The sequence below is a fragment of the Talpa occidentalis genome, unplaced genomic scaffold, assembly GCF_014898055.3.
Source record: "Talpa occidentalis isolate TD23 unplaced genomic scaffold, MPIMG_talOcc4v2.1 talOcc4.17, whole genome shotgun sequence".
In the NCBI taxonomy this organism is placed as follows: Eukaryota; Metazoa; Chordata; class Mammalia; order Eulipotyphla; family Talpidae; genus Talpa; species Talpa occidentalis.
In genome coordinates this window covers 47,605,917-47,620,864 of record NW_023601754.1, presented here as the reverse complement: position 1 = coordinate 47,620,864, position 14,948 = coordinate 47,605,917, and the positions used below count along the sequence as shown (strand labels likewise).

The following is a 14,948-nucleotide window of genomic DNA, read 5'->3' as shown; positions in this document are numbered from 1 at the left end:
CCATGTCACATTCCACCCTCCTCCCTCTCACACACATTGACTGGAGGGGGTCAAAGTTCTTGAAGAGCTGACCCTGACATGAGCCCTGAGGGTGTGGGTCCTGAGGAGGGCCCTGCTCCTTCTGCTGCTCCCCCTCTGTCCTCCTGGGCCCTGCCCCCCCAGAGTCTGCACCTTGAATCCCACCCTCTTAGCAGGGACCTGAGTTCTGACCCCGTGATGGATCCCCTGACTTTCTCCTGCAAGTGGGGATGGTTTTCTCTCTCTCTATAAAGGGAGTCACTGTGAGCCCAGGTGTGAGAGCTGGGGTGCTGCAGGCTGGGCCCCCACTTCCGACCTCCCCTTTGGCTCTGTGCATCTTAGATTGACTTGAAGCAGGGCCCATCCTTCTGCAGGGTGAGTTCCAGGGACTCGGATCATGGGACCCCACCAACATGACAAATTCCCTGCGCCCGGCGTCTACGCCAAGGTGGTGGAGTACCTGCCGTGGATCAAGGCAACCATGGTGGCCAGTCCCTGAGGCTCCCCTCCCAGCTCACCCCCTTTCAAATATAATTTTCCTCATTCCCATCCAATTCTGGTGGCCTGTAATTCTCACGTTCCAGCAGCTGAGAGTCCAGAAACCTGGGTCCCTCCTGGCAGGGTCTGAGCCCCCCAACCCTAGACCTGCAGTGCCCCACAGGAGGGAAGGGCCTGAGTGGACACAAGTGAGGACAAAGGAGGGGTCTGGTCCCTAGGGCAAAGCAGAGTCGCCACACAGGGTCCCTCGGCTGCACTGCCCTGCCCTGGGGGTGGGGGCCGGGGGAGCACTGGGGCTCCAGGGTGGAGAAGCCGGGACAGGTGGGGAGCTCCTGTCCTGGGAGTTTTTTTAACTGAAGCTTCTCTGGTCAGGAGCTCTTGAACCTGGAGCTGAGTCGGGCTCAGCCCCACAAGGGCAGCAGACCCCAGAGCGTGAAAGTGGGCAGGAGCATCGAGAATGGAGGGCTCATGCCTCTCATGTGGGCACCGCCCTCTCTGGAGTGGGTGCAAGGTGGATACTGGCAGCTCACCGGGTCACTCTGTCTGGCCACAGCTGGGTTTGGGGTGCCCATGGGCCCAGCCCCACAGGGGCTTCCTGCACACTTTCCCTTTGGGTGTTAAGTGCTGCTTGATGTTCACAGGAGGGTCCCAAAGGTGTAGGCACGGGCTCCCCTGCTCCTACTTAGACACACCCACCCACCCACGAGGAGGGGCCCCGTCACTGCAGAAGGTCCTTTAAGGTCCTACCCCCCAGTCTTCCTTCCCCCCAACCTGCGAGACCATTTCCCCTGGGGAGAGGGAGAAATCGGGTCCCTGTTGCACAGTGGACCCCTGTCCCTCCTCCCCTCCCCCTCAGGAGGAGCAGAAAGAACTTAACACCCAGCTGCCCCCTCCCCCAGCACCGCTTGGTAGCCACAGCGCATGCGCCAGCCCACCCTGCAGCAGGCTGGGGTCTCCTGCACTGGGCTCCTGTCGGGTCCGCCTCAGGGCGCAGGGCTTGGCCGCCATTCCCAGCTGCTTCAGGTCTACAGACCAGAGGACGCACCCTCGACGTGTTTGCCAGTTTACTGGGGGGCAGGATGTGGGGGAGGGCAGGGCAAGCAGGGGACGGCGGGCATGGGGTTCTGGGGTGGGGGGCGTGGCCATTCAGAGTAGGGGCGAGGAGAGGCTCAGGGTCATGGGGTCAGGGGCGGGAGAACATGGAGTCTGGGGTGGGAGATGTGGGCATCCACGGTGGAAGAGGGGTTAGGAGTGCAGGGATATGGCAATTAGGGTCGGGGGGCATGGGGTTCAGGAGTAGTTAGCAATGGTGCTCTGGATCCACTGGAGATGAGGCAGTAACTTGCTGTACACGGAGGGCACTTGTTCCCTGCCACACGGGGTGCCGCCCCAGGACATGATACCGTGAAGCACACCCCCACATACCAGGGGACTCCCTGAGTCACCCTAGGGAAGGGGGGGAGACAGAGAATGAAGGGGTCAGTCTCAATCTTCGCCCAGGGATGCCCTTGCACACCTGTGCTCCTAGACCAGGCTCAGCTCTGGGGAAAGGCTGGGGGCAGCCCCACTCCCGGAAGGCGGGGAGCCCCAATGGGGGTCAGGGTCTGAGCCCTGAGCAAGGGGAACAGACTTCAGTCTGGGGATCAGGAGCAGGATCCACCTGGGGGAACCCCCAGCCCCAAGCTCAGCTCAGATGTCCCCTCCAGGAAGTCTGCTCTGATCAGTAACCCCTGGGCCTGCAGAGCCAGGAGCGGGGAGGGCAGGACTCGATAGTGACCCCAGGGCAGGGGTGCGCTCCTGGGAGGTGAGGGTCCTGGAGGGAGGCTGCGGCGGTGCAGGTGCAGGGAGCCTGACCCAGGCTTCTGGGAGAATGTTGTCGGGAAGTCAAGGCAGAAGACTCTGGGCCCCCAGTGGAGCTTGGTGGGGGGGGGGGGCCCTTCATGTGTGTCTGTGTGTGTGTGTTTGTGCACCCTCAGTCCAAACTCAGGATCACCTTTGAGTCTTCTCTGTCCCTCTGCCCCCTTCCCTCAGCGAGCAAATCCGGGGGCACCCAGCCAGGTACCAGCAATGTCTGCCGTTGCTGGTACCTGTCACCCCACCTGTAAGCACTGCCCTCGCTCCCCAGGGCCGCTCCTCATCCCACCCTGCACTCTGACCCCGCGCAGACCAGAGGCGCCTGGGCTCAGGGTCGGGCCCTGTCCTGCTTCTGCTCAGAAGGCCCACAGGCCCTGGGTCTCCTAGAGGAGGAGCGGGATCTGCTGGGGCCCCAGACCGGACCCCTTTCTACCTGCCCCCCCCACATAGAGCCCCGCCTGCCTCTGCCCTTGCCCGCTGTGCCCCTCAGCCTTCTCCCAGGCACCCCCCTAACCCACTCCCAGGCCTTGCCTGTCCTCCCACCATCCCTGCTGTGCTCACAGGTTCGGTCTGTCCCCCGCCCAGTGAGCCCATGTGCTAGGGGCTCCCTGAGATGTGCTGCTGCGGACAGGGCTGCCCTCTGGAGAGGGGTGTGAGGGACAGGTCGCGGGCGGTGGGGGCAGGGGGTGGGCGCTGGCCTGAGCCGGCAGCGGAGCGCAGACAGCAGTGCGGCCTGCTTCAGGGCGCCTCCCTCTCCCGCAGAGGGTGCAGGCCCCTCACCTTGCAGGCGTCCTTGCCACCCTTCAGGCGCCCGGCACACAGCATGACGTCTGTCACTTTGTCCATGAAGACGCTCTGGCACAGCTGCGTGGGCAGGAGGGCGAGGTCCACGCAGTGCAGACGGTTGGGGATTTTCTCTGCTGCAGAAAAGGCAGTGGCCACGTGACCTTGGCCAGCCGCGCCTCTGGGCCCCTGGCCCCGCTGCCTCCTCCTCCCTCAGACCCCGGGGCCCCACGATCTCCCCCGAGACCCCAGGCCCCGGCCACCCCGGCCTCCCCGGCCTCCCGGAGCCCGCCCCGCCCTACTCTCGGCTGGGTGGAGGCTGCCCCAGCCGGAGACGTAGCAGGCGCTCCACAGGTGCGGCTCCTGGGTGGGCAGCTCCAGAACCTGCACGGCACCGCTCAGGTCCGCGGGCTGCTCCAGGCGCAGCAGCATGAGGTCGTGGCTGTAGTCCTCCCCCGGGGAGCGGGAGCGGACCTCGAGGAGGGTCTTGTTGAACTGTGGGTGTGGGAAGTGGTGAGTGACCTGGAAAAACTGGGCCGTGTGTTCATCTTCCAGAAGGTCGTGTCGGCCCAGCCAGACCTGATAATGGCTGGGGAGACGGGGGACGAGGGTGAGCCGAGGACGGCCCAGCCTACGCCACAGGGACCCCGCAGGCCTGCGCTCGGCGCCGCAGCTCCCAGGACGCCCGCCCAGCCCCCCCCCAATACTCACGACTTCATGCAGCGGGCAGCTGTGAGCACCCACTGGGGGTGCACCAGGACGCCCCCACATTCCAGGATGCCATGATGGTAAATGGCTGCCTGCCAGGGTTGGGAGTGCTTCTCGCACTCCCAGCCCCCTACGATCCGAGACTGTACTGGGGGCGCAGCACCTGTGGGTGGGGTACTGGGTCAGGGGTGGTTAGTTGGGCCAAAGGGAGCCGAGCTGTAAGGCCGGAGGGACGCGGGGCCGAGGGCTGGGCTGGGGCCTGGGGGGGGTTTGGGATGAGCCCGGAATCCTGCAGTGGTCTCTGGGATTTCGAGGTGATGGTGATGGATGGGGAGACGAATGCTGACAGCAAGACCCCCCCCTGATCAGGACATGGGGCCACAAGGCAGCTCTGGGGGTCTGTGAGCTGGAGGGAAGCGGCTGGTTGTCTGATGGGAGGGGAAGGATTCCGGGGGACCAAGGCTGCACGAGGGACATGACCTGTGTCCCTGCCTGCACCCCCAGCCCTCTCTCACCAGACCCCTCCAGGCACAGCGCCAGGCACAGGACCAGCACCCACATGGCGACACCAGTGTCCAGGGCAGCCAGCTAGGAGCCGGGAGCTTCCCACGGAGCCTTTAAAAGCCTCAGTCCCCGGTCCCGCCCCTGCCCAGCTGGCGCCCGGAGGCTGTCCAGGCCCAGCCCCTGCTGCCGGGGGCTGGACAACCTCCATCCCCAGAGGGAGTCGGGAAAGGAGAGCCGGGACCTTTTGCTGTTCAGGTACTAGATCCCCCGGATCCACCCCAGGGGAGGAAGCCAGACTGGATGAGGTCCGGAGCTCACAGAACCTGGCCCGGAAGGGCAGAGCGGAGAGGCCCAGGGCGAGCAGGAAGAGGGAGATGGTTGGGGCAGGACCCTCACCCACATTTCCACTACATGGACCCCGGCCAGGCCTTTGGCCCCCAAGACCCAGTGTGCCCTGAAATGCTGGCACCCCAGGGTTGTAGGATCCCCGATTCCTGCACCATCTCATCCACGATGCCAGCCCCCAACTGGCCCGCCGAAACTGAAGCCTGGGAATTCAGGCTGCCTGATTCCTACATCCCAAACCCCGAATCTACTTATCAAGCCCTGTTCCTTCCTAATAAAATCTTGTGGTTCCACAGACCCACATGCTTCGTGCCCCCGACCCAGAAACAGAAAAACCCAGGGCCCCCAGAGCTGGTTCTCCTGCACTGCAAGACCCCGTCCTCCAAACACTGAGCACCCAGGGCCCCAGTCTGTGACCCGACGACCCAGGGGAGACCCCTGCTGACTGGCCCCCAAGTCAGGAAGAACACCCCCATGCTGACGTCAATGCCCCCTCTCCAATAAAGGTCTGGGGCTCAGGGCCTGGCTCAGGAGTCCCAAGATGCAGTGTGTGGAAGTCTCAGGCAAGGTCGGGGGCATAGCCCGTGGCCCTGGAGCCCCAGGGCGTTTAGAAGACCAGAGAGCTGACGTGGCCCCCCATCCCTGTTCAGGGTTGATGACATCCCTAACCCCCCACTTTGCAGGTGACAAGGCAGAAAAACACCAGATATAGACGAGACAGATGCGGAGACCACTGTGGCCCCCAGAAGTGGGAAGAAAGAACTGTTCAGTCAGTGGCCATCTCCCTACACAGACAAGGAGCATCTCTGGAATCCCTGAAGGAAGCTGCCTCAGCTAGAGTGAGTTGCCCAAAACATCCAAGCAGAGTTGCCTAAAACATCCAGCTCCCCCCATGCTAAGCAACACGGGGCCTGAACAAAGACAAACCAGCTCTTCCTTGTTGTGCCCAGCGTCGACCAGTGCAGCCCCCAAGGACACACAGACAACCGCTGTAAGAGCACAAAGGAGTTTATTGCGGGCTCGAGACCGGGCCCTCGACACGCACCGATGTGACGGTGGAGGTCGGGAGCCCTGAACAAAGGAGACAGGGATCTTCTATAGGGATACAAGTAGACTTCTAAAAATTAAATCATGTCGGCAGCCATTCATTAGTTACATAGGTGCATCATTCATTGATTACACAGGTGCATTTCTTAATAGTGGTGGGTACACAGTTATTTTATGGCTAGTTTGACCCCATCAGTGGCCTGCATTGCTCAGTTCTATTTTATGGCCAATTAGACCCATTACTGGGCTCCACTGTGGCTGGCCATCAGAGATAAGACCAGAGTGGGGTGGGGGTCATAAACCCTCTTTGGATTGCAGGCTAATTAGTCTTGAGTAAGCAAAACTTGAAATACCAAGATGGCGGTTATACACAAGATGGAGGAATAGTGGCTAAGTCTCACATTCCTAACTAACCCAACTGAAGCCCTAACACTGCAGCACAAGCCCATGTGAGGTACCTTCACATGCCCCCCCCCCCGGTCAGGGTAGAGTCACAGCCGCCACACCTGCCCTTCCAGAGCCAAGATGTGTCCAGCCACTCACACCTGGGCCTCAACCGCCATGTCAGCCCTCACCTCCTCAGGAAACAGGATTCTTAGACCCTTGAGGCATTCCCATATAAGGGGAGCCTCCCTGCTGCTCCCTCATCCCCCAGGGTCTTCCCCACCCTCTTTCATCCCCCAGGATCCACCCCACCTCCTCCCTCATCCCCCAGGATCTTCCTTACTCTCCTCCCTTCATCCCTCGGGATCCTCCTGGCCTCCTTCCTCATCCCCAAGGGTCCTCCTCACCCTCCTCCCTCATTCTGCAGGGACCTAAGACTTGGGAACCCACACCCCGCCTCACTGTCACCTCCAGCCTCATCTGCCTTCGGAAGCCCAGAGTCTGGGCTCCTTCCTAATCAAACCCAGGATTTCTAATTCCAGGTACACGTTCTGCGGGACTTGAACCCTTCCTCCTGATCTGGCCTTGAAGAGACACCCCAGGGAGACAGGGGGCAGGGCACTAGGCTCAGGTGGGGCATGGGCCAGGGCGGTGGGGACAGAGGTGAACCAGGGGCAGCAGACAGGGTTTAACCCAGGGGTGAGATGGACTGTCCTGTGGACAAGGCTAGAAGCTGGCCAGGTGGAGGCACTTCTCACGGTGTCGGCCCATCGGGGCAGCTTCTCAGCAAACGCAGGAGCGCCCATCCCCGGACGCCCTGTCAAGGATGTTTGCACAGCAGGCCCCGCTGTCACAGCACCAGAGCTGTTTACCGTCCCAGCCAGCGAGCACAGCGGGTCCCTGTCTGTGGTCCAGGCCAATAAAGATGGTATCTGTCTCTGTCTCCGGCCAAGGCCAGGCAGGCCGGCCAGCGGCGCTCCTAAGCCTGAGGTTGGACCAGGACCGAGTCCAGGGGGTGCCCAGGCCACCCCCAATGGATGGGGGGGCCAGCCGGACGCTGCACACACGGGGCCCGGGAGGAACAGTCCTTTGTCTCACCCAGGAGTCTCCTGGGTCCTGAGGCATCCGGGACACTGAGCGGTTCCTTGTCAGCTGGTAAATAGGAGACCCTTGGCGCCTCCCCGTACACCCCAAGGATGGGGGCACCTGGGGACAGTGAGGCAGAGGCTGAGCTGGGTAGAGGGCAGGGGCGGAGAGGGGACAGGGGGAAAGACAGGGTGTGGGGAGCCCCGGCGGGGAGGGGGCTGCTTGAGATCATGCAGGTCTGTCTCTCCAGGGCGGTGCGGCAGCTCACAGCTAAGGTGCTGTCTGGAGATCCCTCACCGGTGACCCTCACCTAGAGGCCACCCCTCTCAGGGTCCCAGCCCCTGCTCTGGCAGATGACGAAGCAGTGGCCACCCCAAAGGGATGCTGTGAGCACTGTCAGCCTCCCCTCCCTGCATGGCCAGAGCCACCCCTTCCTCAGGCAGAGTTCCAGAATTCTGAGTCCTGTCCCCAAACCCTCCTCCCTCAGACCCGGAGTCCAGGCCCCCAGCCCCTTCTCCCTCGGAACTGGGAATCCAGACCCCAGCTGCTCCCTCAGACCCTGAGTCCAGGCCCCCACACCAGCCCCCCACTCCTTCCCCCGTGCCAGACATCAGATTTCAATCCCAGCCAGACTGTCCCAGTGCACAGCGCCCCCTGGCGGCGCGGCGTGGACGGCCTCAGCCGGGGAAGAGAAAGTTGGTTCCACCATTTAATCTCCTTCAGCCAAGCCCAGAAACAAAGCAGGGAGTCTGTCTCCTGGCTCAGGCCCCCGCAAGGAAGCGCGGCAGGGCGCTTTCCCTCCTTGCGCCTCACTTTCCCCATGTGGCTCATCTGGGAGGTGAAGAGAAATGGCTTCTCTTGGATGTGTGCAGCCCAGGACAAGTGGAGTCAGAAGACGGCACATCAGTGCGATTTTCTTGCTGAGTCTGTTTCGCTGCAGGTGCCCCAGTTTTGTTGTTTGCGGAAGCCCAGTCGAGGAAATGTTCATTCTACACCCCGCAGGACTATCCACCCGTCTCGCTCCCACCGCCCCACCTGTGTCTCTGCAACAGGGTGGTCCCCAGGAAAGGGGGAGGTTCCCTGCCCCACCCAAGGGAGGGTGGAGCTGAGCAGGCAGAGGAGAAGCTGCAGAAGAGACTGAGGAAGGAAGCAGGATGGAGCCAGAAGGAGACCTGGAGGAGGCGCATGGAGCCTAGAGACATGTGAAGAAACTGCGCTTGTCTTTTGGTCGTGGACTGGGTGACACAGATGTGGGTGAGACCCGTGGGGAGGTGACAATGGCAGCTTTTATCTTGATGTTGATTTTGCTCTTTTCCTTCCGGGCTTGTCTGGTAGTTTCTGACCCTTTTCTGTGGGTCCCCACTGGAAGATGCTTTAGACTTGGGGCAGGCTTTGGGGCCTTGCTCTGCGCCATTCCCATATGGATGGACTTTTACCCACGAGGGGACGGGTAACTTTGGGTGCTTCATTTAGAAACTAGATTATTTGCCTTTCCTGTATTGTTTCCTAGTTGTATTAAAGTTCCTTCCCATTAAAGTCTCCTATGTTTTGTGTTGATGCGGCGGATGGCAGAACCCATTTAGAATAGGCAGGTTTGCGGGGTTTGGGCTGCCCCTCTCCCTGTCCTATAACATCTCCACCGCTGCGTGGTGGGGGTGCGCTCACTCCTCTAGCACCGCGGGGCGACTCCAGGGGCCCCAGGGTCTGCAGGGGTCACTGCCGAGCCTCATGCCTTCTGGGCAAACCCCGCGCGGCCAGCCCTGCAGGCCGAGTGTCTCCACCGACCCCTGCCAGCTCACGACTGGATACGGCAGGGTGGTGGGAAGAAGAGGCCAGGGCCGCGGAGGGGCGCGATACCGACACCGAGGGGCGCTGAGGACACCGAGGACACCGTGGGCAGGACACGGGGCATCGCCGGGACCGTCCTCACCGCGGCTGGGCGGCTAAGAACCAGCACGACCCATATTCCAGACTCCCCGGGAGATGCGGGCACGCGAGTCTGTCCATAAGAGACCCCCCTTTCTCTATCTCCACGAACACTCGAAATGGGTCAATTAAGGGGTGAAATAAGGGAAACCGAGGCAGACAAATCCCCCTCCCCGGGAGCCCTCGGCTGGGACCACGCACCCCGCGCAGATGCCCGGATGGGCGCCCAGGTGAGGGCGAGGGCGCCCCGCAGCCCCCGGCGGACTCACCCGCGTCTCCCCGTGGCCCAGCGGCCCAGGGCGGAGAGGACAGAAGATCTCGGGGTGGGGGGGGGCCATGTCTGATGGTTCCCATAAATCCAGACGCCCCCTGCCAGCCCCTGGACACGGACGGCGGCCATTTCCTGTCTCAAGGACCTCGTAGGGCAGGGGCGCGTGCGCGCGCACGCACGACGGCGCATGCAGGCCGCGCGCACGACCCCCGCCGCGCACGTGCACGCACGCGTCACGGCACGCGCACGCACGCTAACAGGGCTCCCTCCTGGCCACGTCACAGCGGCGTGGCCGTTAGGGGCGTTTGTTTGTGTCCGCGACGGTACAGATGGCGTTTCCAGCGACGGCCTTCGCCGGCCGGGACAGTAAACACCGCGTGGCCCCGCTGCGTCGTGGCGGCCCGGGCGACACTCGCGTGTTCTCGGGAGCAAAGGGCGCGGGGGGCAGCACCCCCACTGAGCCTGAGCGTGCACCCTGCCCGGCCTGCCCGTGCAAGGGGTGGGGGTGTGCAGGGGGTGGGATGGGGGTGTGTGTTGGGGGGTGTGGGGGAACCTCTGCTGCGGTGTCCCAGGAACGCCGCGTGCCCTGCGCAGCGCCGGGGTCTCTGCCAGCGCCCCCGAAGCGGGGCGGGTCCTCGTGTGTCTGCACATCAGTAACATCGTGAGCTTTCAGGCTCTGGACACACAGCTGGGGCCCCACAGGTGAGCTGGGGGCGGGGCAGCCGGAGCTGAGCTTCCAGGGGAGAGGCCCGAGCACAGGAGCTCCCCTTACCCCGCGGGGACCCTCAGGAAGCCTCGCCCTCCTGCTGCTGGAGTAGGTCCTGCCTGTGTGCGCCTCCCCCTGCACCCAAACTCCCCGGGCTGTCCCTCTGGGTGCTCCTCCCTGTTCCCTCAGGAGCCTGCTCAGACCCCGGGCCCTCACCCCCCACCTTTGCCCCAACTGGAGAGGCGCTCAGGCCGACCCTCGCTTCAGCAAGGGGTCCCCCTGCGTCCTTTCTTGTCCAGGGCACCATTCCCCCCAATCCTGCCTTCACCAGCACAGCGACACCCTGGAGGGGAGGGATCATTGTGGGCTGTGCTTCAGTCCCGCACAGGGTGAGACTGGGGAGCTGGTTTTCAGGGTCCTGCCCGGGACCCCAAGAGATGAAGCTTCTCTCAGGGCTGCCCCAGGACCTTCCCTCACGGCCACACTCCTTGAGCCAGAGCCTGAGTCCCTGAGCACAGTCTCCTCTGCCCGCTGCGGCCACCATGACAGCGACCAATGACCCCACGAGACTTGTCAGGAAAATACCCTGAAGCCCCCCCCACCCCGGGCACCCGGGCTGGCTCTGCGCAGGTGAAAGGCCCACGGGTGATGTGTGGGGGCTTCCACGGCCACGGCCCCATGAGGTATCTGGGTATCTCTGCCCTGGGAAAGTGGCATCAGCGCCCGCAGGGCCGCATCCTCGATGCCCCCTGGGCCCAGGGAAGGGCCGGACGCTGAGGTGGACGCGTGCCTCCCCAGGGCAGCGGTGAGGAGCCCAGAGGCGCGGGTGTGCACAGGAGACTCGGCCCTGCAAACACTCTCTCCCCATTGCGCTGCAGTTAAAATCGCGGTGTCGCCTGCGTGGCCAGCGAGACCCACTCTGTAAAATGCTGGGAATGGACCCTGGGAGGCCCCGAAGTCCACCTTCTTGCATTCAGGCAGGGGCAGTGGTGAGGGGCAGCAGCCCCCTGACCACACTGTCTGGAGACTGAGTGCTGACCCCTGGACGGAGGCCAAGGTCTGGGCAGCGGGAGCTCGGAGGCTGCGTGGGCTCCAGAGTGCAGGGAGGGGGAGCTGAGCCTTTGAGGCTCCCCTGGGCAGGGGGCACAGCCCCTTGGGGTGCAGGCATCCGAGGTCAGTGAACCCACCACCTCTTGATTCTCTCCACCCAGCACCTCAGCCGCAGGGGCAGGGCCTGGGCACACTTGGGCACCAGCTGGGCAGGGGCGGGCCCAGGGGCCTGAGGGATTTAAAGGCTCCTCAGGGAGGCTCCCGGCTCCGAGCTGCCGCCCGCCCTGGACACCCGTGTCACCATGTGGGTCCTGGTCCTGTGCCTGGTGCTGGCCCTGGAGGGGTCTGGTGAGATTCAGGGAGTTGGGGGGAGTGACCCCAATTCCCTGCTGCCCTCACCTCCCCTGAAGTCATTCCCCTCCCACCAGCCCCCACGCTCCACCCCTCACCTGGGCACCAGACCTTGATTTACTCTTCCCCTGGAACCCCAAATTCTCCCAAGAATCACAGCCAGCTGCCACCTTCCACCCAATCTAGGGTCCCCCACTTCACCCCCAGATTCTCCAGCCCAAATGTCCTCCTTAACCTCTGCACGATTCCCAGGATAGGCATGCTTTTCAGATAACACTTTAACATTAGTCACATTTTAACATAAATTTAACAATATTTTAACATAACATTTTAACCCATAACATTTTAACCTGAAACCCAGCAATCCCAGAATCCTCACCAAACCTCTGAATGGCTTTTTGGGGCCTCTATCCCTGCTTTTGAGAATCTTCTCCTCTCAGAAGCCACGGTCCCCAGTCCAAAACCCCAGAACATTAACCCCGTGCCCCATGCTGCTCCATACACTGCCTCGTCTCCTGTCCTGGTCCCAGGGGTTCTTAGTTCTCAGCATTAGTTTCCCCTCCCATCTCCATCACCCCCACAATCCCAGAGACCACTGCGGAATTCTGGGCCATTCCCAATGCCCTCACCCATCTCTCCAGGCCCCAGCCCTCAGACCCATGTCCCCCCAGCCTTACAGCTCAGCTCCCTCATCTGGTGCCATCCCCCTGCCTTTCACCCCCTGACCCAGCACCCCATCACAGGTGCCGCACCCTATAAAGAGTCCGGGGTCTTAGGGGGCTCGAAGTGTAACAAAAACGGCCAGCCCTGGCAGGCAGCAGTGTACTTGGAGAAGACCTTGCTGTGTGGGGGCGTTCTGGTGCACCCCCAGTGGGTGCTCACGGCTGCCCACTGCATGAGCAAGTAAGTATTGAGGGCGGGAGTTTGGAGGGGAGTCTCTGCTCCCCACTCCCGGGGGCTGAGAGCCAGGCCCTTCCTGGGTCACCTCCGGGAGGCTGGGCTGACGGAGCACAGCTTGGTGCAGGTCACAGTGCAGGTGGGCAGGGCTGGGACTGGGGACCCTGAAGCCCCCTCCGTGGCTGCCTGGCCCCATCTCCCCAGGAAATGTCCTTCTGTGGCTCTGTCCCCCCACCCCGTCCTGGTCTCTGGGGCTGTGGGAGCCTGGAGGAAGGGGGAGGGGAGGTGTGGGAGGGAGGGCACTGGCCTGGGGGGGCTGAGGGCCAGCTCACCCTCTGCTAGGGACCCAGCCCCTCAGCCCAACCCAGCTAAGCTCAGCCCTGCCCCCTCCTGCTGCCACCTCTGTGCTCCCTCCTTCCCGCTCCCTCCTCCCCTCTCAAACCCTGCCCCCTGCCTACCTCAGTTTCTGCCTCTCCCTCGCCTTGCGCCTCTGCTGAGTCTGACCCTCTCTGTGTGTTGCCCTGTGTCCTGGGGTCCCCGTGCGCCCTCTCCTTCCTCTGTCCCTTGTCTGCAGTGCCTGCTGCCCTCGGAGTCTCTGGGTCTGCCTTTGGGCTGCCCCACTCTGGGTGTCAAGGTCTCACCTCCTCCACGGTTCCTCTTTCCTGCTCTTCTTTCTGTGTCTCCTCGTGGCCCTTTCTGTCTTTGGGGCGCTCCCTTGTGCTGCCTGCCAGCTCCTCTCCTCCTCTCTGCTCATCCCTCCTCCCCTTGTCTCTCTCCCCAGAGATTACCAGAGTTACCATGTATCCTTGGGACATGCCAACTGTCATGGAGATGAAACCAGAGCCCAGTATTTCGTCATCACTGATGGCTACCCGCACCCCAGTTTCAACTGGAGCCTCCCATGGTTGTTAGACCTCCCCCAAGGGGCAGACAACAGCCATGACCTCCTGATGCTCCGCCTGGACAGACCGGCCTTGATCAGCAGATTCGTGCAAGTCCTGAGCCTGCCCAGCCTGGAGCCCGAGATTGGGAGCGCCTGCTACACCTCCGGCTGGGACAACCTGAAGGAAGCTTCCTGTACGCAGGCGAGGTGGTGCGGGCAGGGGCCTCGTGTCCTGGGGGAGGACTGGTCTCCAGGAGAGTGGGAAGAAGGTCCGGGGCCCCAGGGTCTGAGCCCCAGGGACTAGAACGTGGGCATGGAGAGGGCAGCCGAGACCAGGTGGGTTCAGCCGCCCGTTTCTCGCGGGCCCGCAGACCACCACCAGAACACGCTGCGATACATGGATCTCGTCGTGGTGCCCAACGAGAACTGTGCCCAATCTCATGCCCACAAGGTGACAGACTCCATGCTGTGCACCATGAGCTCCGTGGAAGATAGGCCCATTTGTGTGGTGAGCCAGCCTCTCCCCAGGCCCGCGTCCAGCTTCCAGGCCTGATCCTGGCACAGGGCTGAGAGTTTGCCAGTCCTGTCTCCCCTGAATCCCATGTCACTCCCCTGCTCAGCCTCTCCCTGTGCCCCTTTCCTTTGACACCCCACCATCCTTTGACCTGATTTCCCTCCTCCATGTCACAACTCACCCTCCTCCCTCTCATACACATTGACTGGGGGGTCAGAGAAAGTTCTTGAAGAGCCGACCCTGACATGAGCCCTGAGGGTGGGGGTCCTGCGGAGGGCCCTGCTCCTCCTCCCGCTCCCCCTCTTGTCTTCCTGGACCCTGCCGCTGCAGAGTCTGCACCCTGAATCCCACACCCTTATCGGGGCCTGAGTCCTGATCCCCTGTGATGGATCCCCCCACCTTCTCCTGCGAGTGGGCTCTGGAGACGGTTTCTATCCCCATAGCGGGGAGTCACTGGGTTACCTGTGAGCCCAGGTGTGAGAGCTGGGGCGCCGTAGGCAGTGCCCCCCGCTTGCTGGTGTCTCATGCTCTCTCTCTGTGTGTCTCAGAGTAACAGCGGGGGGCCCTCTCATCTGTGAAGGTGTGTTTCAAGGAATTGCATCATGGGAACCCAAACAGTGTGACACAAGCCATCTACCTGGCATCTACACCAAGGTGTTGTTGTACACGGAATGGATCAAGGATATCATCACTGAAGACAGATCCCACCCCCTGCCTGTCCCTTTATGCCAGTAAAATAGTCAGTTTCCAAGGGTGTGAGGTTTGCTGTCACATCATTCCTCACTTTGCCCAGGACTGCCCCCTTCTGCCCCTCCCAGTCTCTCTGACAACCTGGGGAGGGCCCCTCACTGGCTCTTTGCTGGTTTGGGTCGTCGGGAAGTCTCACCTGAACTAGCTGGAGTGAGGAGCGTCTGCGCTGGCCTAAGTGAGGAGAGCCATGAGATAGGCGAGCCCGGGGCTCCCAGGGCCTCAGGTGCGGCTCCTATGGCTCTGTGGCCGCCCGAGTTGGCTTCCCTCTTGGGGCACCACACAGTCGGACGTCAGCCTCCCGGGAGGACGAGTGCCCAGGGCAGGTGCTGCGGAGGGGACTAAACACAGGCACCTGGAGGGCTGCTTCCCGAAG

General features: G+C 62.5%; 2 protein-coding genes across 3 annotated transcripts; one reads left to right on the top strand and one right to left on the bottom strand.

Moving 5' to 3' along the window:
• Positions 1-1,571: 1,571 nt before the first annotated feature.
• On the bottom strand, positions 1,572-9,582 carry LOC119249652 (glandular kallikrein-like). 2 transcript variants are annotated; one of them, XM_037517108.2, is made up of 5 exons: positions 9,423-9,582; positions 3,865-4,024; positions 3,456-3,648; positions 3,151-3,290; positions 1,572-1,962 (listed from the first exon to the last, which is right to left on the bottom strand). In XM_037517108.2, exons 1-5 carry the CDS (start codon positions 9,551-9,553, stop codon positions 1,807-1,809), a joined length of 780 nt encoding a protein of 259 aa, XP_037373005.1. In that variant the 5' UTR covers positions 9,554-9,582; the 3' UTR covers positions 1,572-1,806. The 2 variants fall into 2 exon arrangements, with proteins under 2 accessions (XP_037373005.1, XP_037373004.1); XM_037517107.2 differs by having other exon boundaries at positions 3,456-3,742; positions 9,423-9,553.
• A 514-nt stretch (positions 9,583-10,096) lies between these two features.
• LOC119249677 (kallikrein-1-like) lies at positions 10,097-14,575 on the top strand. Its single transcript, XM_037517144.2, has 5 exons — positions 10,097-10,126; positions 12,275-12,434; positions 13,210-13,505; positions 13,683-13,819; positions 14,374-14,575. The coding sequence occupies exons 2-5, from the start codon at positions 12,427-12,429 to the stop codon at positions 14,401-14,403; spliced, it is 471 nt and encodes a 156-aa protein (XP_037373041.1). The 5' UTR covers positions 10,097-10,126; positions 12,275-12,426; the 3' UTR covers positions 14,404-14,575.
• The last annotated feature ends 373 nt before the right edge of the window (positions 14,576-14,948 follow it).

Bases quoted from the DNA above. Each gene is read 5' to 3' on its own strand.
- LOC119249677 (XM_037517144.2), top strand. The intron at 13,506-13,682 runs GTACGCAGGCGA...GCGGGCCCGCAG, and splicing joins CAACCTGAAGGAAGCTTCCT to ACCACCACCAGAACACGCTG. The intron at 13,820-14,373 runs GTGAGCCAGCCT...TGTGTGTCTCAG, and splicing joins AAGATAGGCCCATTTGTGTG to AGTAACAGCGGGGGGCCCTC.
- LOC119249652 (XM_037517107.2), bottom strand. From the start codon at position 9,507: ATGGGAACCATCAGACATGGCCCCCCCCCACCCCGAGATCTTCTGTCC. The intron at 3,743-3,864 runs GTGAGTATTGGG...CCGTCTCCCCAG, and splicing joins GCTGCCCGCTGCATGAAGTC to CCATTATCAGGTCTGGCTGG. The intron at 1,963-3,150 runs GTGAGGGGCCTG...CCCCTTCCCTAG, and splicing joins GTGGCAAGGACGCCTGCAAG to GGTGACTCAGGGAGTCCCCT.